Source organism: Stegodyphus dumicola, chromosome 10, assembly GCF_044657685.1.
Source record: "Stegodyphus dumicola isolate Sdum_Otavi_A_Nest chromosome 10, ASM4465768v1".
Classification (NCBI taxonomy): Eukaryota; Metazoa; Arthropoda; class Arachnida; order Araneae; family Eresidae; genus Stegodyphus; species Stegodyphus dumicola.
Genome location: NC_140777.1, coordinates 182,911,920 through 182,936,846, shown reverse-complemented (window position 1 = coordinate 182,936,846; position 24,927 = coordinate 182,911,920). Strand labels below are relative to the sequence as shown.

The following is a 24,927-nucleotide window of genomic DNA, read 5'->3' as shown; positions in this document are numbered from 1 at the left end:
TTACTTGCTTTGGGAACATTACTTGTCCTGACTCGGAACAGGGAGCTTACTAAAGCTATGTTCAATAAATTTGGGAAGTAGGCAATACACACAGGAAGGGTATACGAAACCCTTTATTTTTCTCTCTTTACAATGATTTCCGGACTTCGGAATACAGAGACCAACCACTTGTGGTCTGAATGTAAGAATATAAAAATATTAACTAAAACTAACTTTGGATTAATATACAAGTGCCTAACTTGAAGATTGGCCGTAAATTAACAAGAAGCCGTATGTAGTACAGAGAGCTGCTGAAACTACGATACGTTTAAAATTATCAAGAGGATTAAACCTCTGGCCTTGAAGGCAACCAGCAACCAAGTAAAACTACTATGGCAAGCGGCCTACTTCTAGTAACTCCTTCCTCTCTCTCGCTTGGCAAAAAGCCACAACTTAAGTACTTGGCGTTCGCAAGACAAATTTGCATAAATAAGTTAAAGCTTTTAATTCTGGCCGGAAGTAGAAAATAAGAAGTGATAGTAAAGATTTAAAATAAAATAAACGTTAGTAAAACTTAGGATCCTTACAAGCTGATGTTTAGAATATTTCAAATTTCAATATCCAAGAGAAATTAACGCCCCAGAACTCCCATCCAAACCCAGAAATAAAGATAATGGACATGTTTTATGAAATACGTAGCTGGCTTATTTAACGAAAAAACGGATTAGTTTAATAAGCCACTATAATGACACCAAGGAGTTAGCTTCACGTCACACCTGTATTCAGTTGACAAATAGCTTACTATGTATAGATTACTATGTATCATTGAAGATATTAATTAAACCAGGATTTCTTAAACTGTGGTCGCGACTCCCTTGGGGATCGCAGGATAGGCAGCAGGGGGTCGCCAAAAATTTTAGCAGTTTTGATATTTCTTTAACTAATTAATAATTTTACAATTACCAAATATTTTTAAACAGTGTATCTGAAAATAGACAGGACAAATGCAGACGAAGAAAAAAAAGAAAACGTTTCGACGTATTCTTTTTATAACAGAAACGTTCATTTTACTTGCTTTGCACGTGACGTTGTCATTTTATCTGTTACTTACTGAAAATTTTCACATTGTTCTATATCTTAAAATTAGAAATTAAAGTTAATGAGCTAGAACTGCAATAGTACATTACAGTAACAGGTGAAAAAAATTGACGATTTCACTCACGCGTGTCTCGGATTTGCTCAATACTTACGGGGTCCTGTAAAATTTTGGTAAATATTATGGCGTCCTGGGGGTCGCGAAACAATCTCAGTGATAAAAAGAGATCTCGACAGAAAAAAGTATGAGAAACCCTGAATTAAGCTAAGTTGCAATAAATAAGCAGACTCTAGAAACGTTTCGATATTAATACTGAATAAACTGATTGCTACAGTCCACTTTTCAATTCCCCAAGCTCTGTCACAAAAAAGAAAAATCTGATGTGTATACTACACGACTTCCTTGTACAGAATATTAAACTATACGCATTTTTTCCTGCATTTCATTTAAACTTATTTCCTCGGATTTCATTGGAGATAGATTTCTCATTCAGTTAATTCAGTTCTCACTCCGCGGCAAGACAAAAATACATAAAAACTCAAAATATCTATATTAAAAATTGAAAGACATAGAAAAACATAAAAACCCAAATACTGTTAAAACAATTTAAAAATTTGCTTTTACAATTACAATTACAGATTCTACTCAAAAACAAGCCGTTCGGCCAGCGGGGAAGAAGGCAGATTTTTCGGTGCACAAAACTGAAAGTTTACTTTTGGTCTCGCTCGGGGAAAAGACACTCAAGGCGTACAAACTGACCTAATTTGTTGTGGACTCTGATTCAATATATGTGATAATTTAATAATTTAAATGATAATTCCCAAATGGATTAAACATGATTTAATTCTCAATAATAAAAGGAGACGTTACTTTGTTGTTGCAAAGCTTAGTTTATAATAAATCTAACACTATGTATAAAAGAAATTAGACAAATAAAAAAGGAACAGGTGTTGTTGCGAAGCTTAGTTTCTTTAGATTTGCAACAAACCCACTTTCTACTAAGTTTCAAATGTAAATAAATATGGCTGCTGTGGTTAAAAAAAAACTAGGCTTAGCCGCACTTAAACAACTTTTAAATTCAATTACTCATAATTCGGCTAATCTTTGGATTATGGTAACAGGTAGTTTGGCGACATTTTGGAGGCGATAAAGGTTACTACCTAGGACATTGGGAATAATGTGAGAAGTACTCAGTTCCGATTACGCATTATTTTGTGTCAGGGAAATGAGAGATCATGAGATATGTCATGTGACATTAATGGACGAATCACTGTTCTTTAATCGGAAAAGGGGGTAAATTTGTAAAAATATCTGCTGTACTTTATAGCATTAGTTTCATTCTATGTTCTGTGAAACAGTGTTGTTTAATAGTTGGATCCCATGGCCCTATATAACGTAAATCCGAAATTTTTATTGCGTTTATGTGTAATTGAAAAGAATTGCTTAATTGCGGATAAGTATGAATGTCCAACATGTGGGAATGAAATGAGATTTTGTGAAAGGAAGGATATTACAGATAAGTTTGAATGGCGGTGTAAGAAATCTGGTGAAAATGGACATTTTGTGATCTGCCATGCACTCAAGATTCTGTAGAAGATTAGGTAAGTTAGTATTTTTAATTATTTGAGGATATTATTTTTATGCATTGTTCTAAATGTAAGGAGTAAATAAATTAATATGGTATTATTGGAAAATTGTTATTAGCAATGATTTAGTTTAAAGTAATTCGGATTGTAAGCTAATTTTTATTAATTTAATGTATGTGCTTATTTATATTTTAAGTAGTGTTTTTTAATTTAATTATATTTTAATTTAATGATCGTGATTTTGAGAGTTATATGTTGTAGTATTTTGGAATACGTTTGAGTAGAAGTAAATGTGCATGGAAAGAATTTAAGTATTTGGAACCGTTTTTAATGTTTGCGTTATAAATTGGCAGGTGAGGTTTATAATAGATAATTTAGAGGGAAAAGTTTTTGGATATTTTATTTATTTTATACGTGAAAATGTTCATCCTTGGAAAGGGTATACACTTTTTCGCGATCAGGTAATTTCATATATGTCCTTTTTACCGAATTTAAAGATTCACAATATTTTCATGCATTTTCGTGAAATTTTTCTAATTTATGAGAAAAAAACAGTGTACATAGATATAGTGAAGAGTGTGCGCAATGCCATTTTTGGGCAATTCTGGGATGTTTTTTTAAGTAAAAATAAGTCGACGTGTACAGGGTTTAATTATATTTTAATTAAATGATAGTTATTTTGTGAATTATATGTTTGTAGCAATTTGGTATACGTTTGAGGGGAAGTAACCGTGCATGGAAATAATTTAAATATTTGACACTAAGTATTTGTAACCATTTTTAATGTTTTGTTATGAATTCGTTGGTGAAGTTTATAATAGATGATTTAGAGGTAAAAGTTTTTGGATATTTTATTTATTTTATACGTGGAAGTGTTCATCCTTGGATAGGGTATATACTTTTTCGCGATCAGGTAATTTCATATATGTGCTTTTTACCGAGTTTAAAGATTCACAAAATTTTCCTGCATTTTCGTGCAAATTTTTGTAATTTATGAGAAAATAGCAGTGTAGATGGATAAAGTGAAGAGTGTGCGCAATGCCATTTTTGTGCAATTCTGGGATGTTTTTTTTAAGTAAAAATAAGTCGACGTGTACATGGTTACTGTGTATGTGCGATTTTGAAAAACGCGGCAAGGAGTTTGCGATTCTGCCCTTTTTCCCAATTTTGCAGTTAATATTTGTCATGATTAAGCAGTTTTGTTCCATAAAATGTCTAGCATATTCGGCTAGCAGATTGTTGGAAAAAGTGTTGAGTAAATAAAAAGAAAAGAAACATGTCTTTACTTCGTGAAGACAAAATGGCGGCGGAAAAAAAAATAGAGGGTTGCTGTAGCAGAGTTGGTCGCCATATTTTCGCCAAAAAATCGCCAAGTTACCATAATCCAAAGATTAAGCCATAATTCTACAACTGTAGCATGCAGATTAACTAAAGGCATAAAAACTTGAACCGGAAGATAAGAACAACACAATTCAAACATTTTAAAGCAAAAAATGCACAATTTACCAACATATAATAATAAAAATACTGAGCTCACCAAGCCGAATAACAGAGTAGGTATATATATACATTTATATATTTTTGGAGCGGCTGATTGCAATCAAAATAGGAGGTGCACAACTATATGTTATAGCAGTACACTATACAAAATTTCAACGTTCCGAGGCTACTCGTTTTTGAGTTATGCTGGATACATACATACGTACGTACAGACGCCATGAAAAAATCTCCTCTGAATCCATTTTAAATTGGTTTTATAATTCGTTTGTGGAAACAGAGTCCTTTATGTTTTCCATATGTAAAGACGTCACAAACATCGTGAAATTGCATTCGATAGCGGTCAAAATGGGTATTTTCGTTGAAATATGATACCTGAAATTTTTCGCGATTACAATACTTTTATTACTTCGTAGAAGAAAGTAAAAAAAAAATCAAAATGAACTGCACTAGATAATGATTACAATTTCACGTAATTTTTAATTTTTGTTGCGGATCATCATTTTCAACGTGCAGATACCTTTACCAACACCAAATTTTAGCGGTAATTGCAACAATGGCGGCAATAATTACCAACCGATGATTTTTAAAGTTTAAAAGAAAACGAAAATTCCAGAAATAGCGTACGGGTGAAAGTAAGTACCACTTTTTATGTGGAAAAAAAAAAAAAGAAACCCATTGAGATGGCGATTTAAGTGTGTGGACATTAATGGAATTTCCAAAGCGGCCCTTTCCTGTCAGGGAGAGTTCAGTAAAAATTCCAATAATATATGAATGGATAAAGAGCTAGTCTTGTTCTTTAAAGAAATTAATTCTCCTTGGCGTAGTTTTTAAATGTTTTCGTGTTTTATTATTATGCCCAGTCGAACGTGAAAGGAAGAAAAATGATTCTGCGTAATTAATTTAACATGTAAAGAGGTTTTTCTCGTGAGATTTATTGCTCGAATGTTCCATTTTTTGGAACATAAATTTTTTCTATTGTTACCGAGAAAGCAATCCAAGATCGGGAATACAACAAAAAAGGAATTCTTTCCGCGTGGATTGAAAAATTATTAACAAAATATTTGTATACACGATTAGAGTTTGGATCATTAGATTTACGATAATGAATAAATTATTCGGAGAAAGAATAGTGTTTGAAATAATCCCGACTATGCGATTTTTAATTATTTTATCGAAGTTAATTTATCTACAGACGTTTGTGAGGAAAAAGAAATTAGCTGTTAGTCTAAATTATATTTCGAATTGTTGCCACCCAATATTATAGCCCTGCATTATATTTAAAGAAATTAAATAATGATGAATCTGCATGAAAATATGGAGTTGCCTTAAACTAAAAAGCATCAGCTTTTTACTCAAACTTTATTGATATTCTAAAATATGAAATTTTTTAACAGAAAGATTGCCTGAAGCATAGTGTGGCTAAGAAAGCTCTTCTACTGAAACATAAAACATGAACAACTGTTGCCATTCAAACAAACACAATAGTAAATTAAAGCATGTTGCCAGTAACAAGATTATTATAAATGATAACATAAAATTAAACAGTGAGAAAATACATAAGGCAAAAGAAAAAAAAAAAAAAAAAAAAAAAAAAAAAAAAAAAAAAAAAAGAAAAGCAAATATTAAATATACATCCAACATTATGCATGTTTCTCAACGGTGCCTAGCGCCATCCAATATCTAACAACATAGTTCTCCATTCAAATATGGGCATTTGGTGTTTGGTGTATTTAATTATGGCAAAGCACACTAGGGCTATCTACCTCACGGGAGGGATGCCTTTGTGGAGGACTTTCTAAGGCAAACTGACTCGTATACACGTTACACATGACGAAAACGCCCATTAAGCCCCAGCCCGTTCGCGGGATTCGAACCTTGGACCGAACTACGAGTGTTCAGCGACTTTACCGCTCGGCCGCTGGTGGGCTATGGGCATTCGGAAGCCCTAAGTTGGAATTTTTTTAATATCTATTTCATATTTTCTAAAACTTTAACGACTTTGCAATGCTCTGAGGCTACTCGTTTCTGAGTTATGCGAGATATATACATACGTACTGTTACGAAATGTACAGGCGCGGTGAGATGGCTTCCCCGCAAAATATTAGGGTTGCCATAAAATGGCAAGGAAAAGCAGGGTTGCTACATTTGGCAAGAAATAGCTTATTTGGCGACAAAATTGGCGATATACCTTAGACGGATGGAGAACCATCTGGAACGAATTCTTACCGGTTTAGCCCAGAATGTTCTCGAACACAAGCCAAAAGCTATATAACCCCTGCTGGTCCGCAGTCAGTTAGTGTGTGTGCCTCGTCTAGCGAGCTGAAAGTCAGTCATTGAGGGAGTGTCTCGAAGTCTAGCGCCGAGGTGGTCATCGTGTGCATCGAGAGAGTCTTTTAGTGCATCGCGAATTAGTGCATCGTCGAGTTTTGTCTTAGACTGTGCTAAGTCGACAGCTATACTCTTGTGTATCGTCAAGTGCATCGCGTGGAGAGTCTCGAGAGTACGTGGAGTTCCGAGAACAACGAAGCAGAGTTGGGAGCTGTATTCGGGTGCTTTGCAGTGAAGCTGTCTCCACCGTTATTGCCTGACAGTAAGAAGGCTGTGTCGCTGATGGTGCCAACGTGTTTATAACAGTTCGACGACTGTAAAAGTGATTTTGGAGTACTTCGATTAATAATTGGTAAATAAAGTGTGTTTCACTCCAAATCTTCGAACCCCGTACGAACGTGAAGGAAGAAAATAACGTAACAGTACACATGTACGTACAGATGACACGAAAAAAAAAAAAACGCCCCTTCTAAATGCCTTTTAAATCAGTTTTATAATTTTTCTTGGGGGGGGGGGGAAGAGTCCTTTATTCTGTACTTACGTACAGAACTTTAACGAATTTGTGATTAACAATCTCAACGATTTAAAAGCGTTCCATGAACATTTGTAGGATTCTCCATTGTGCAATTCTAAGTTACAGTTGAATGTGAAGAATCTTAAGAACTGGTAAGCAAATAATCGCTTGAGGTAGAAAACAAGTGAGAAGGGTGAAATAACCCTTTATTATTCCAACTAAAGTTTAACAGAACTCCGTCTTTTAAGTTTTACAATAAAGCCGACGCTCGGGCTTGAGCTTAGGTAACTAAGAATTAAAATTTAACTAATCTTAACTAAAAAGATATAGCCGAAGCTATCAAAATTCTAGCGGAGTTGGCTCCTTAACGCTAATTGACTGCGAGGCTATCAAGGGCCTAAAGTACCGCCGAGCGTTATAATAGCTTAAGAGAGAGTAGCCTAAAAAGGCGGACGCGTGCTAACCAGAATATCTGGTTCTCTCTAAGATAGTCAACACTTGACGCATTAGACTCAACACTTAAAGCATTAGACTTAATATGTCGGCAGGTGAAAAACTTCATGCAGCAGTCTTAAGTCTGGACCTGCAAAGTGCGCTCGACTCCCTGTGGTGGCCGGCAGTCTTAGATGCACTTCACAAAGCTCAAATACCTGACAACATAATACAAGTTTTTAAGAGCTATCTCAGTGACATGACCTTCATAGCAGTGCATAATGGAGGACTTATCACCAAAAAGCAATTAAGGGGCTGTCCGCAGGGATCTTGTGCAGGTCCGGATTTATGGAATATCACCTTCAATTCCATTCTCAACCCGAACTGGCCAGCTCACTCAAAGGTAATTGCATTTGCAGACGATGCAACCTTTGTAGTTAGTGGCAGAAGCAGAGACATTCTAGCAAATAATTGTAATGAAGTTATCTCAACGTTTGACAATCTGTGCGGGGAAAAGAAGTTAAAAATTTCTGAGGCCAAGTCCAAATACATGATATTTCATAAGCCGGGGCGAACAATCACACGAAATCCTTGTATCTCTATGCAGGGGAGGAAAATCAAACGTGTTAAAGAACTAAAGCTCCTTGGCATCACGTTGGATGAGGCTTTCACTTGGATACCCCACCTACGGGCGCAACGTGAGAAAGCGCACCGCATTGCAAACAGCCTCAAAAGAATGCAGGTATCAAATTGGGGGTTACGCCCTCACATCTTAAAAATTCTCTATTCTACAGTCGTAGAGAAGATAATTACTTATGGAGCGGCGATCTGGGCCTGCCCGATGACGACAAGAAAAGCCAAAGTGCTAAACAGCATTCAGAGACCTTTCGTTCTTGCTATAACTAGGGCGTACCGAACGACTTCAACAGCAGCCGCATCAGTCCTAACAGGGCTAATACCACTGCCAATTAAAGCGATGCAGGAGGCTGCAATTGATTCGGTTTTCCAACTGCAAATGTGTAAGACTTTCGGGGACGCCACTTATGACGCCTCTGAATATGAGTTCAAGAGTTCTCAGCTGGATACGCACCCGTCCCTTTACGGGAAGGGAGTCTTCACGTACCACGACCCAGCTCTCGCACCAAACACACACGGCCCAGGAGTAATCATATTTACGGACGAGTCTAAATTAGATGGAGAAGTGGGGTGCGCTTTTGTAGCATATAATAAAGGAGATGTACTAGCAACCTGGAAAGGGCATATGAACCCTGGAAACACAGTGTTCCAGGCGGAAGTTCTGTCACTGCATAAGGCAATATATTGGCTAACAACATCCCACCAACGATACGCAACAATCTTCACTGACAGCCTCTCAGCAATTCATGCAATTAAAAACCCACGACATTCAGCGCATCTTATTACGGAGGTGCAAAGAACACCCCCACTCCAAAGATCCGCATATCCTGGGTAAATGCACACGCTGGAACCGAGGGTAATGAGAAAGCAGACGAATTGGCGAAGGAGGCAGCCCAAAATCAGGACGCAGAAGTTTCGATTTTGCTGCCGAAATCGCGTCTAAAAGGCAAAGCGCGGGAAACAGGCCCAAGCCTGTGGCAGGAGGAATGGGATACAATCCAACAAGGCCGGAGAACCCATGACTTTATAGAGTGACGACAGATCGGGTAATCTCCGCACCCTACCTCACGAGCTTCATAACGGGTCATGGAACTTTCCCGTCTTATTTCAAAGACAGAGGCATATCTACCACCAATATCTGTGTCTGCGGCAATGAAGGGTCGCCCGATCATTACCTTGTGGAATGCCCTTTAACACAGAAATGGCACATTAGTTTCGGTGGACCTGAGGTCCCGTTCAAGCGCTTTCTAATAAAACAACCGGCACTTACAAATGAAATGAAATGTATAATGGATAAGCTCGAAGTGCTTGGACAAGATCACTACATATGTACTGCTTGAAGTTCTGTTTTTGTCTTTTTGTACTAATTCATAAAAAGTCATGTTTCTGTATGAAATGTTGTGTAGGCCATGTATGCTATGACAATATGCTATGCTATGTTCAATCACATTTGTCTATGCTATGCTATGCCCACCTGCTGTACAGGTCATGTTATGCTGTTTATATATATATATATATACATTTTGTTTATTATAAAAATGTTTTGTCAATATATATGCCTCTAAGCTATGTTCATATGCAGGGCTATGTTCTGTATGCCGTGCTGGCTATATGACGCTGTGTATTTTATGTCGTAAATCTGTGATGTCAATATGTTATGTCGCATTACTATGTATACTATGTCTATCAGATGCTATAGTATGTCGCTACGCTATACCCATCTTTCATGTAGTTACGTTATGTTGTGTATTTAATGCTGTAATTATGTAATCTTTATTCTATGCTACGTCACATGATGGTGCAATGTTAATGCTGTGTCATGTTATGTCTACGCTAAGCTATGATATCTCATCATGCAATGTCCATCTGTCGCATAGGTCATGCCACACTGCGAATTGTACGTTGTAAATATGTAACCACAATATGTTATGTCGCTATGTCTTATCTATGTTATCTATGCTTAACTATGTTATGTCGCTATGTCTTATGTATGCTTAACTATGTTCTGTTGCTATACTATATCCACCTGTCATGTAAGTTACATTTCGTTGTGTATTTAATGTTGTAAATATGTTATGTCACTATGCAATGACTGTATTCTATACTATGTCCCGTCGAATGCTATGCCATGTTATGTCTGTGCTGAGCTATGTTATGTCGCCATGCAATGCTCTCCTGTCGTGTAGGTAATGCAACTCTAGATACTTTATGTTCTAAACATGTTAAGCTCTAGATGGAGCGGGTCCCCGACTATACCCGATTAGTCTTTGAAAGCCGTCCGGGTGTCTGGCCCTGCTGTCACCTGTTACCTGACTAAGATAGTAGAACTTCACGTTACGTTTAAATACCGCTCTTCCTTAATTTCTATTCAGACGTGATTCTAAAACTACGTTCTGGCCGGAATTGGTAAGTTGAAGTTAAAAATCAATAAAAAAGGAAATTTCACTCAAAATATAACTGTTAATAAAATTAACTCTTAAATTATTTCTTAAATATCATGTTAATCCTTACACATTAACATCGCGTGCATCTTGAAGAACGGATATTACCTTTCGCTTGTGCTGAGCCCAACTTTCTTTGTGTTCTCAACAAAGACGATGCGAAAGAGGCACGACACACTAGCTAGGAGAACGTGGGTACAATATGAAAATCTTAGGACACCGCATGGCGTTCTTTGCATATGCTGCACATAACCATTAAACCGAAGAATGAAAGCGGATTCTTTGATTCCATTCAAATGTAGGGTTTGCATTAGTTCCAATAACCAACTATTCAAATTTTTTGTTATCTTTCCTGAACTCCTCAACTTCCCTTCGCATTTCCTCGCCAGGATGCTAATTTAAAGTTGAGTGAAGTAAATATTTAACTGGATGACTCTTGGAGTTTATACGGAGCGTGTTTTCGGTAGCCAGCGCACATTTCGCTTCTGACCTTGTTGATACGTCTTTTTGGCCGTTTGAATAATTATTACGCCTGGTAGGTTGTCGACTCAACCTAGCTATAAACTTAAGGAGATAGTCCAGCAGTACTCTTTTTAGACTCGAATTGGTTTGTGTAACAAGGCTTAAGTTCTATAAGGTATTTCTTCAGCCCTCTTGGCATGCCTTCGTGGTTTGGTGGTCTGCACGCTGGGCGCGTATTCCAGAGGCCCGTGATTCGATTCCCGGCGAAGGCGTTTGCTCATTCTTCATTTTTTCTGCTTCCAAATAACCTAATGTGTCTACAGTTCCACCGCAAGTTGTCGGTGTTATTGTAAAGCAGGAAGTACGTGCCTTTCTGTTCATAGTTGAGAATAATAAAGGGTTGTTTTGACCCTTCGATGCTGGTATTAATTTCACGCCTGATCGGGAAGTCTCCAGGTTCATTAGTAAGATCTAGTTTAGTTTATGTGGCCAAAGACAGTTAGATCCTATACAAACTCTTTGCGTTGTCATACGAAACTCTAAATGTCATGATGTAAATTAGGAAATTTTGTTTATAAAGGAAAACGAAAGTAGTGAATCGTACGAGCCGGGGTTAGGCTGTTGATTCGTCTTCTACAGAATGAAAATTTTTTGGGGCGGGGTGGGTTGGAGAGTTTGAGGATAAATGTATTCTTCCAAGTTCTTCCGAATGGGGGTTTTGCATTCTGTAGGTCTACAAGATATAGGATATTCTTTAGAAAAGTTAGAATGTTTTCTTTGCAATTTTACATATTTTAAGTAAAGGGTGAAAGTAAATTTGCAATGTTTTTTGCTATTCGTTTTTCATACTATTTTTGTGAGACAATCTGTTTCTCTCATAGAATCGGCTATAATGAACCAACAAATAGAGCGAAAGGTGCGGTGTCTTCTAGTTCGTTACAGCGGTGTGTCAGTACATAAAATGCACATGTTATTTTCATGTTAATAATATTAGGATAAAAAAATACAAAACATCAGTATTAATTCTCTGAAATGAACCAAACTGAGTCAAAACCCTTTTCCAATTTCATTTAAAATGTGATAATTTAGTTTGGTTGTGGTTTACTTGATTACGACAAAAAACGCCAGGGGGTTTTTGCGTAAGGAAAGGGATGCTTTCGTGGGAGACTTAAGGCAAACTGGCTCGTATCCACATTACACATGGACGCTAAACCAAGAAAAGTTAATAACCACGAAACGCCCTTCAGTAAGCCCGAGGGTTCGATTCTTGCCCGAACCCAGTTCGAACTTCCACTGTTCAGCGATTTTACCTATCGGTCGCTCGTCGGCCCGTGCTAACCTATTAACCACAAATAAGACACAGTGAATTACAAAGAAGAAAAAGTACTTACGAATCTGTCGGATCCAAGCAAAGGAGTATGTGCCTGCAAAAATAAAAAAAAAAGACAGCTCTTTTAATTTCAATTCTAATTCAATAAATAGACAATTAAGAAAAATAAAGTAAAATCTGAAAGCTTTCGTATTTTATATTACGCCCAAAGCGGCGTTTTTTAACGTATTGTGTGCTACCTTTATTTCTTAAATATCATGTTCTTCGCACTTAAACTATAAAGTTCAATTCAACAGCAATATCGCAAAATAATTTTAAAATGAGCCTATCCTTAGAATTTCCGATACACAGTCTCGCGCGCTGGAGATAAAACTGTTTTTTTCTGTACAACGTTGCCATTTCTCGCTTTGAAATCCTTTAATTTTTAGTCAGAAACTCGTTAAAGTTTTGCAAAATATGAAATCAATGATAATAAAATTTCAAACTCCAAATTCGAGCTTCCAGATGCCCATATTGAATGGAAGATTAGATTATTCAAAATTGGATGGCCCTACGTACCGTTGTTTTATCACAGTGCGAGAAACATACATACATTTATGCAAATTCTTCATTATTTAATTTCTTGAAATATAACACAGAGCTCTAATATTGGGTGGCAACAAACTCAAAAGTGAATCCGCCTTTATAGTGAGTGAATCAACGCAAAATGTCAAAACGAAATTAATAGTCCTTCAAAGCAAATTGTCCCTTTGGACTAAAAAAGAAAAAAGAAAAGAAAAAAAATCTAAAAAAGAAACTATACGCCCAAAGGGGGCGTTTTATAAAGGGGCGTTTATATTACGCCCAAAGGGGCGTTTCTTTAACGATTTGCGTGTTACCTTTACTTATTAAATATCATGGTCTTCGCAGTCAAACCATAAAATTCAATTGAACAGCAATACCACAAAATAATTAAAATGTATCTAAATACTTTATTTACTCGAAAGTGAGGTTCTTTTCAAAATAAGAACATCCTTACATTTAAGAATAATTTTTAAGTCATTAAAACAGGCGAATATAACAGTCTGGCATTGATTCGGAGAAACTGAATTTAAAAAAAAATTTGAATTGTTTCAATTCTTGTTTCAAATAGGTTTTCAGTTTTTAGCTGTTTAAGGCTCAAATTAGATTTTATTATTTATAGAAATTTCTAGAAAACGTTTTTCGTTTTCTCGGTATTAAAAGTTTAGGTTAGCATAATCGGGAATTACACAATTTTTTAGTTCTATTTAAATGACAGTTTGGTTTAAAGTATATTTGTTTTGCTCTTTATTTGTATTCGTAATTGCTTTTGAATTTCGGTTAGAATATAATGGTTGTTTTTTTTTTTTTAATGAACAATTTATATAATGTATCCAAATTTTCTGGATTTGGATACATTATATAAATTGATCATTTCTGGATTGTTTAGTAAAAACGTTTTCTCGATTGTTTAGTAATGAATTTGGCGCAATGTTATGTTTTATTCTTTTCTCCAGGTGTTCCGAAAGTGGGCAGGAAAACTTCTAGATTCAGTTTTTCTTTCTTATATGAATTTTAAAGTCTAAAATGAAAACTCAATTGAGCCTTTTTTCGGTTTTCGATCTTAAATGAACGAGGAGAACGAAACACGTTTTCCCCTGACGAGTTCTGAATTAGAGTTTCGGTAACGGAAGATGTATTTTATAATTGTATATTGTTATAATTTTGTATAGCTTCCCTTTCCCATTTTTATTTTTCGAGTTTGTTCTAATATGACTTCTTATTTTAATTTTGATTTGTTTATATATTGTGTTAAACCTCCTATAGACGGTTACAATTATTAATATTGCTGAGGAAGTGCCTTGCTTTGATTCCAATTTAATATTAACTTTAGATGCTTTAAGTTTATTCTACTTCAATCCTGCAGCCACAGGGCAGAACGGGTTTAAATGTTTTTTAAAAAACATTTTAGCCTATTATTAGGTTTCTTTATATATATATATAAATATTTTTATATACTACTTTTGGTGCCGCCGATTCAACCAAAACGAGAGGTGCACAACTACATGTTATAGCAATGGATAAAATATCAACATTCCGAGGCTACTCGATTTTGAGTTATGTGAGATACATACATATACGTACGTACGGTCGTCACGAAAAAATCTGTTCTGAATCCATTTTAAACACTTTCTGCAACCCGTTTTGGGAAAAAAAGTACTTTATTTTGTCCTTAGAGATGTCACGCAATAGCATCGTTAAATTGCATTCGATAGCGGTCAAAATGATATTTTTGTTGAAATATGACACCTGAAAGTTTTCTCATTTACAATACTCCTATACTTCATACAAGGAAGTAAAAAGGGTTTGAGAAACATTTGTGTTAATCTGTTGCTTGAAATTCGCTTAATTGAATAAACTTAGCACATCCTGCATCTCTTTCGAAATATATACAATGCTCCTAATTTAAAACAAAACGTAAGCAACAGTTTTAAAACACTTACGAGCACGTATTTGGACAATAAACCTCCTAAAGTGCTTTGCAAACGTAAAATTATCGCAGGAAGATTTTAAATCATCATCTTTCTTTTCTTTAGGCTGAATATTTTCATTTCAGTATTTTACGTAAGTAGCAAGGTTGTTTACTTTTGGTTATAATATGTCTAACAGTAAATGTACGCCATAAAATTTAACGACTCGTACTTTATTCAAATAAAGTGTTATTTTCGAAATGAAACTGTTGTTTATAAATTGAAGAGAAACACGCTTTTGTGAGTTTTCCTTTCCTTCGCCTTTATGCTCTTAAGTGTTGCCAGACACATTTCAGAAAATGATTTCATACTTTAAACTATCATCGTCAGTTTTTATTGCTTTATTTCACTTTAAGCTACGGCGAAATCATTTTTAGAATTCCAACAGATTTTTATAAATTTAATGAAACTGAGTATTATATTCCAAATCCAAGTATGATACTCGAAATGAGATAAATAATTTTACAAGTTTAATAAAAGTATCCTGAAGTTCACCATTTCAGTAAATGAAAAGTATTTAAGAGCGTTACGAATGTTAGACGAGCGCCATCTAGGAAGTGGATCGAGAACTAAGGCAATCAAACACAAGTTATCACGTTTCTTTCAGAAACAAGATAAATTTCGGGAATTAAAGGAATGGGAATACTCAGAAAATAAGAACATAAATACGATTTAAGCTTCAGCCAGAACGAAATATGCTTTTTTAGTTTTATACTGCAGAAATTAACTTACGTACGAAACTGATTTTTTTCGTATAACAAAAATAAAAACTTGATTACGTTGATGAATGCTGCAAGTTCTACTCCACTTCCTAGAAATAGCACTTAATTATTAGTCCAAAGGGACTTTGTTCCTGAAGGACTTCTGTTTTCGCTTTGCGATTTTGCGCTGGTTCATTATAAATGCCCTTTTCACTTAGCAAACTGTTGCCACCCAATGTTAGAGTCTTGCATTATATTTGAAGAAATTAAATGATGAAAAATCTGCGTGAATGTATGTATATGTTTCGCATTGTTATAAAAAAAAGGTACCTAGAGCCATCCAATTTTGAATAACGTCATCTTATTGCGAATATGGGCATGTGCAAGCCCAAATTTGAAATTTGTTTTATGATCGATTTCGTATTTTTCTTTTGATAACTGCCTAGCATTGGTGCTGCATGAAATCATTACTACATAGGATCGACACTGCATAAAATCGTATAATCGACAATGTGTAATATCGGCACTGCATAAGATTGATGCTGCATAGGATCGGCACTTGCACTGAATCCTATACTCGACATTGCGTAGCATCCACACTGCATAGGATCGACGCTGCGTCGAAATGGCACTGCATAAGATCGCGACTGCGTAGAATTCATATTACACGGGATCAACACGTCATAGGACTGCATTGCAATATTGAAAAGACGCTGAATAGTATCGACACTGCGTAGAATCGGCAAAGCACAAGATCAGGCTCTTAGTACAATCGACGATGCACGGGATTAAAACCTCACCAAGATGAAGATTACCAGGAATCAACACTGTACGAAATCAACAATGGCTAAAACTACCACTGCAAAGGATCGACACAGCAACGAAAGGCAGGGTAGCAAGATTTGGTGGGAAATCGCCCATTTGCGACAAAACTGGCGATATGCCATAGGCGGAGCGAGAATATTCCAGAAAGAATTCTTAACGGTTTCTCCGAGAATGTTCTCGAAGGCATGTCAAAAGCTATGGATACCCTTACTGCTAAGTGGAGCAGCAGTTTATAGTGGAGTGCATCTAGTAGTATTTTGAGTTTAGATATTAGCTTAAGAGCCATCGAACCGTGTCGGGAGCTGTACTTTAGTGCTTTGCCGTGAAGCTCTCTTTACCCTTGTACCTGAAGGCTGTGTTGCTCATTGTTTCAGCGTCTTTATCTTAGATTTTCGACGATTGGAAAGTTTCTTTGGAGCACTCCTGTGTAACACTTGCGAACAAATGTTGTCATTAATCACTCTAAATCCACGAACCCGTGGAACGGAACAATATGCTGCAAGAGAATTCTTCTAAAACCTGTTAACAATACTTTGCAAACAATGTTTTTGAAAAATTCCATTCCTGAAATGGTTAACGCTGAAGATTTATAGAGAAAAACCCGACAAACGTTTACTGAACTAAGTGTCTGAGTGAATTCGGCTAGCAGAAAGGTTAACACAGCATTAAATGTTAATGTTGGGCGAGGGTACGTACATGTATCTCGTTTACATCCTAGTGAGAGCTAACGAAAAGTAGAATTAGAAATACAGTTCAAATGAAAGGATAATGGGAAATATAGTTTTAACACTTAGTTTCAAAAATACCGAATCATGTCCTATACATAATAATTTCCATATACTCAAGCTCTGACAAAGGACATCTATTCCATTTAACCTCCTGCAAAACATACTAAACGAATGTAAAAGTTACATATTCACAAATTTTTAGTACCGACAAAACCACGTATCATAAGATATAAAATCAAAGTATATGATATATATATATATAGAGAGAGAGAGAGTTTATGATATATATTATTAGTCCAAAGGGGCAATTTGCCCTGAAAAATTATTTAGTTTTGGCATTTTGCGTTGAAAATTATAAACGGCGAATCACTTTTCAAATTGTTGCCACCGAATATTATCGCCTTGTATTATATTTAAAGAAATTAAATAATGAAGAATTTGCACGAATGTACGTATGTTTCTCGCATTGTGATGGAACAACGTTACCCAGAGCCATCAAAATTTGAATAACGTAATCTTATAAGGTATTTCTCCCGCCTTTATGATATAGTGATTCTGCACGCTGGGCTGGTATTCCAGAGGTCCGTGGTTCGATTCTCGGCGAAGGCGGTTGCTAATTTTTCATCTCTCCGGCTTTTCCAATTAACCTAATGTCTCTACTATCTTACACAGAATATGGACGTGTTGAAATTTGGAATTTGTTTTATTACCGATTTTATATTTTGTAACACTTCAACGAATTTTTGATAAACAATCTAAACGATTTCAAAGCGAGCAATGGCAACACTGTAGGAAAAAAAAAAAAAAAAAAAACCTTTTTAGCTCCAGCGTGCAAGAGTGTCTATCGGAAATGCTAATGATATGCTCATTGAAAAATTATTTTGCTATTGAACTGAATTTTATGTTTTAAGTACATAGAATATGATATTTAATAAATAAAAGTAACACACAAAACGTTAAACCCTTCCACCAAAATAATTCAATTTTAACTGGCAAGGCTATCAAGAACATGACACCTCGAGAGCGAGTGATGAGTGAGGGAAGGACGTGACCAGCATCCCTTTACCATATTGGTTAATTGGTATAGCGTCACGTACACCCTTATCTAAAGCAACTTTGGATGTTGATGAAGGGGGGGTACAGTTTGTGTACCTATTCATTTGGGTACTAATTTACCTTGATACTCATTACATAACTTATTATTTAGGATACATATTATAGAACATTTAGGTAGACATTGCGGAATGAGTAGTAGACATCACTGAGGATTTGAAAGTAAAAATTTGCTTAATTATGATTACTATACATTGCTGAATTCTTAGTACACATTACTTGGGATTGAAACATTGGTACACATTTACATTCATAGAATGACACTTCTAAAAACAAATTTTTAAATGTTCAAGAGTTACAAGGTATTTCTCGCGCCTTCTTAGCATGCCTTCAGGGTGTAGTGGTCAGCACGCTCGGCGCGTATTCGAGATGTCCGTGGTTCGAGTCCTGGAGAGAGCATTGCTCATTTTTCCTCTCTCCTGTTTAGAAATAACCTAATGTCCCTACAACTGTTTTTATTAGTAAGGCTATAAAAGGCTTAAAATATTTCTTCCAAAAATAGTAGACTGAAGTCCGTTTCTGATGCGAAGATTCAAAATGTTTCTTAACAGGGGGAGATACACGTATTCTCTCAGTGTCGTATTAATCATAAAGATGTTCTGAAATCTTTCGGGATGTCATACGATACTCTTTTATTTTTCACAACCGATCATCACAGTCGCGTGCAAAACTTTGTACACCAAAAGAAAGTAATAGGAAAGAGTCACGCTAAGAAAATGAGAAAAGAGATCGAATATCAAATAAAAGAATTTTTTTTTTTTTTTGGTGTCTGAATATAAATCTAAAATTAAGTAGTAGCTTTCTTCTCAGAATTGAATGGACCGAATTCTTTCTTTTATGTCGGAAGACTCAATCACAGCGATTGCGTGTAAGATAAGACTCAATCACAGCGATTGCGTGTAAGATAAGACTCAATCACAGCGATTGCGTGTAAGATAAGACTCAATCACAGCGATTGCGTGTAAGATAAGACTCAATCACAGCGATTGCGTGTAAGATAAGACATGTCCAAGAGAACAAAAACCTTCATAGGATTGCTATGAAATAAAAGCAAAATAAAAAATCTGAAACTTTTCAGATTTTATATTACTTTAACGTTTCGTGTGTTAAAATATCAAGTTCTTCGCGCTTAAACCATAAAATTCAATTCAACAGCAATATTGCAAAATAATTTTAAAATGTGCGCATCTTTGGAAGTTACGATACACAGTCTCGCGCGCTGGAGACAAAAATGTTTTTTCCGTAAAGCGTTGTCATTGATCGCTTTTAAATCCTTGAGTTTGTTAATCAAAAATTCGTTAAAGTTTTACAAAATATGAAATCGAAAATAAAACAAATTCCAAATTTCAAATTTGGGCTTCCAGATGCCCATATTCGTTGGAGGAGTACGTTATTCAAAACTGCATGGTTCTAGGCACAGCTATCATATCTCAATGCGAGGAAAATAGAAACATTTACGCACATTTTTCATTATTTAATTTCTTTAAATATAATACAGGACGATAATGTTGGGTGGCAATAATTTATAGTAAACCAACGCAAAATGCCAATTCGAAATTAATAGTCAGTCAAAGCAAATTGCCTCTTTGGAGAGAAAATAGCGTATAATATTAAATATTAATAGTTATAAAACTGACATTTTTTTTGCATGAAAAATGATGCAATATACCATTAAATATGCTTGGAAAATGATGAAGAAATTACGAAATTCGGTGCTCCAGATTTTGATTTAGTTTGATAAAACTTGTTTTCAGAATAAAATGTTTTAAGGCATAAAATCAAAAAATGACACATTGGTTTGTTTAAAATACAAAAATTATTAAAAGCTAAAAATGATATATACTGCTATGGATTAATAATTTCGTTTCCAATTTTTAATATTTGTGTGATTTTTCATGAGCTTAATTAACTTAAAAATTGGCAAAATCTTTTAACGCCTACCAAAACATTTTATTTGACATAAAATGCTTATTTCTTCAAGAATATTATTATTTTAAAAAATTTTTATTAGTAGGAATTTTCATCGTGATCTAAGCAGATACCATGGAAATAAGTCTAAGCAGAGTGAAAATAATGATTCTTGCAACAATGAAATTTTGCCATAATTACAGTACAAAACAACTTAAACAATTAAGGAATTTTTATAATGATATTGTAATCGGTTGACAGTTATTTCAATTTTTTTAATACATTTGTGAGTTGTTTCATAAATACAGTTTTTAAAGTGTGTCACGTATTTGTGATATACATATTACCTTCTGGTATACATATATACTTCTATATATATTGTTACGAAAGGTACAGGCGTGGTAAGAAGATAGCTGCCCCGGAAAGCAGTTTTAGGGTTGCCATAAAATAGCAAGGATGGTAGGGTTGCCAGAAATCGCCCATTTGGAGACAAATTAGCGATATACCATGGACGGATGAAGAACCTTTTGGAACGAATTCTTACCAGTTTAGCCCAGAATGTTCTCAAACACAAGCCAAAAGCTATGCTGGTCCGCAGTCAGTTAGTGTGCGTGTGCCTCGTCTAGCGAGCTGATAGTCAGTCAATGAGCGAGTGTCTCGAAGTCTAGCTCCGAGTGGGTCGTCGAGTGCATCGAGAGAGTCTTTTAGTGAATCGCGAATTAGTGCATCATCGAGTTTTGTCTTAGACTGTGCTGAGTCGGGAGCTATACTCTTGTGTATCGTCGAGTGCATCGAGAGAGTCTTTTAGTGCATCGCGAATTAGTGCATCATCGAGTTTTGTCTTAGACTGTGCTGAGTCGAGAGCTATACTCTTGTGTATCGTCGAGTGCATCGAGAGAGTCTTTTAGTGCATCGCGAATTAGTGCATCATCGAGTTTTGTCTTAGACTGTGCTGAGTCGAGAGCTATACTCTTGTGTATCGTCGAGTGCATCGCGTGGAGAGTCTCGAGAGTACGTGGAGTTCCGAGAACGACTGAACCGAAGAGTTGAAGAGTTGGAAGCTGTACTCGGGTGCTTTGCAGGGTAGCTGTCTCCACCGTTATTGCCGGACAGTGTGAAGGCGGTGTCGCTGAACATGTCAGCGTGTTTATAACAGTTCGACGACTGTAAAAGTGATTTTGGAGCTATCTGATTAATATTGGTAAATAAAGTGCGTTTCAGTACTTCATCAAGTGTTGTCGTTATTCACTCCACATCTACGAAATCCCGTACGAACGTGAAGGAAGAAAATAACGTAACAATATGTATATATACATATTGCATATACATATGTTCTATATACATATTGCTTTCTCCAAAAATTAAAATATAAACTATGCAATGAGCCTTCTCAGTCACATTTATGAGATACATATGATGGTGTAAGATACACATGATACAGTTGATATATTTATCAATTCAAGTTGCCAGATTCATATGATTGAATGAAGTTGTACCAGAATTCCACGAAAAATTTTAAAATTTCATGACAAATAAATGGCAACGCAAATAACAAATTTTATTATTTTGAATTAAATGTGAGCACCTTAAATTTTTATAAATATTTCATAAACTCAAACTGTGTTCAACTTTGCTGAAGCGGCAGAGATCTGTGCATCACTAGTACTTGGACATGTTGGAATGACAGCTGATGCCACAGTTTAATGAAAATATAGATAATCGCTTCTTTAGCATTCTCTACATAAGTTACTATTCGCATCACTACTCCAAAGAGAGCCTTATCGAGAGGATCTGAAATAAAACTTGAAACGAAGGCACAGAACCTTTGCGACAACCATCTCAAACAAAGTGTGGCACAAACGTGAATATGAGATTGAAACCATGAAAATCCTGGTCTCGCGATTAAATTCCTTGACATTTTCTTTTGGAAATGTATGAAGGGTACTCAAATACCTTTTTTCCTCCACCTCCCGTTAATTTAATTTCCAGAGTATCTTCGATGCCGTGGTTTTCATGGACAGCGGCGGAATTGTAAATAACCCTGAATTAATTACCAAAGTAAATCGTAAACCTACACGTTAATAAAAATGCAAACTGTAAAATAATTTTATTTTTTATAAGAACATTCTAGTTAAACCGTCATATTTTTATGCCCCATTTCGCAATATATTGTTGAATCTACAAAGCTTAAAGAGAACTTCAACTGTGATTTCTTATGAATCCGAAACCTTTATTATTCGCACACAGTTTTAAACATTAGAGTTTTCACTTGTCTTTTTTTTTTGGATTAACTGAAATTAGCTTTATTGAAAATAAAACTTAAACGCAACTTCTAACATACGGATCAAGTGATGATTAATTTATTCTAATAATTAAAGTTAATAATAGAATTGCAATGTTGATATCTCTAAATTTAGCCTTTAAGAATGCTTCTGTGTTCTAGATAGAAATCATTTAAACCCATTTCCTCGAATTTCATTACAGATAGATTTCTCATTCAATTAATTCAGTTCTCACTACGCGGTAACGGAAAAATACATAAAAATCTCAAAATATCTTCATTAAAAATTGAAAAGTCTAGAAAAACATAAGACATCCAATACAGTTAAAAACAATTAAATAAACAATTTTTACAATTAAAATTACAGTTTCTACAAGCAATTCGGCCACCGGGCTAGAAGGTAAATTTTTCGGTGCACAAAATTCACCTTTTGTTCCCACGCTGCAAAAAGCCACTGAAGATGCAGAAAGACTTAATTCACTATTCTACTAAGTTTAAAATGTAAATAAATGTGGCTGTGATCGTAAGAAAAAATTCGGTTAAGGCTTAGCCGCACTTAAATAACTTTTAAATAGTTGATAATTCTACAACTTTTGCATTCAGATTAACTAAAGGCATAAAAACGTGAACCGGAAGATAAGAACAATACAATTCAATCACTCTGAAAGCAAAAAGGGCGCAATTTACCAACATATAAGAATAAAAACTGAGCTCACGAAGCCGAGTAACAGAGTGGGTATCTATATATATTTATGTACCAGTTACGGTGAAACACCGAAATCTGGAGAATGTCGACTTTCACCGGTGAATGTCAACATTCACATAGTCTCTTGGTGTATGCCCGAAATATTTTCCAAATACTCTTATTTCTGACTTACACCGGTCAATGTCGACATTCACCATGTACTAACGGTGAATGTTGAATATATAACAATATTATATTTTCTTCTCCGTCATTCAGTCGCGAATAAACGCACTTGAAATAAAAACTTAAGAACATGAGAACCTAAAACACACAATACATTCAAAATGAGAAAGGAAAATAATAGAAATTAAAAACTTACTTAATTATATAGTACGTTCTAAATGAGAAAATAAGATAACAGTAATAAAAAACTTAATTACGTGATTCAAATCTTATTTATTGCAACAACTTAAACTATTATGGCACTTTATGACCTCTCTTTTCGACTTTCGCCAGAGCATATCTGTGATTGTCGACATACACCGATGAGAGTCCGAATATACAAGAATGTAGTGAAATATTCGGTCTTTCACCGACGTATTTGATGAATGTTGATATTCTCCGGTGAAAGTCGACATTCTCCAATTTCGGTCTTTCACGGTAACATACCTTTGATGCGGCAGATTGCAACCAAAAAAGGAGGTGCATGCGATAGCTGTCCTACATACGAAATTTCAGCTTTCAGAGGCTATTCGTTTTTGAGTTATGCGAAATACATACGCACGTACGTACAGACGCCACGAAAAAATCTCTTCTGAATCCATTTTAAATCAGTTTTATAATTCGTTTGGGGAAAGAGAGTGCGTTATTCTGTCCTTACGTACAGTTGTCGCGCCGAAACATCATTAAATTGCATTCGTTAGCGATCAAAATGAATAATTTCGTTAAAATATGATACCCGGAATTTTTCGTAATTACAATACTTACTTTACTTTATACTAGGAAGTAAATATTCAATAATATGAAAAGAACCAGACAGATGCAGATGATGCTGTTTTCACAAAAGTGCACAGAAAGACACGGGATTTAAACTAGAGTAATAAGACTGATTCCTGAAAATATAATAAATATATATACAAATTGTAATTGCTTTTCTGCATTAAAATCATTCAAACATACGCTAACATCGTCTGCAAAAGTTATCTTGAAAATATTTTGCATAAATTTTCGACATCAGCAAATCTTAAAATTGCTGAAATTAAATACCACAGAAGGAATATTCTTTTGAACCATTTTTGTATGAAAGAAAGTAATATGTAAAATAAAATATATACTAAGCCACACAGTATGTCCTAAATGTAGCCAGAATCGAGAATAAAGCTTGAAAAAATAGAAGAAAAACGAGAAAGGATGGGGGGAGGAAAGTGGTTGACACTGTAAGAGAGCCACGCAAGCACTTCAGTTCTCTCACTTTCGTCGAAATCGAAATTCAGTTTCGCTTACGTCGTCGAGTTTTCTTATTCTTTCGAGAATTTCCATCAAGTAGAAAGGAAAATACGCGGCACGCGGAGTGGATCACACACAGCAACCCTCTCCTCCTGCCTTTTTAATAGAATTTGAAAAGAAAAGGGCTATTTTTCATTCCGTTCCGACACCACCCGTATGCATTCCCAATTTGAGACACAAAGTACCCTGAAAAGTGATCGAGAATATTTTAAAGAGAAAATCTTTGAGATAGAATTCTATCAAACACCAATAAAGGGGGAAATTGGTAAAAGGACTTTTCAGTCCTTTGTGCATAGTCCTTTGTTCGTTACGCATTCCAAATATTCTAAAATTCCATAGAGACCT

The 24,927-nt window shown here is 35.4% G+C and overlaps 1 protein-coding gene across 8 annotated transcripts in view; it reads right to left on the bottom strand.

Moving 5' to 3' along the window:
- Nucleotides 1-24,927, bottom strand: part of LOC118193858 (disks large homolog 1-like) — an 816,267-nt gene that overhangs the window by 245,628 nt on the left and 545,712 nt on the right. For all 8 annotated transcript variants that reach the window (XM_085825973.1, XM_085825976.1, XM_085825974.1 and 5 more), the window contains one exon: nucleotides 12,366-12,398. In XM_085825973.1, the coding sequence (XP_085682099.1) occupies nucleotides 12,366-12,398 (33 nt within the window). The remainder of the gene's footprint in view (nucleotides 1-12,365; nucleotides 12,399-24,927) is intronic.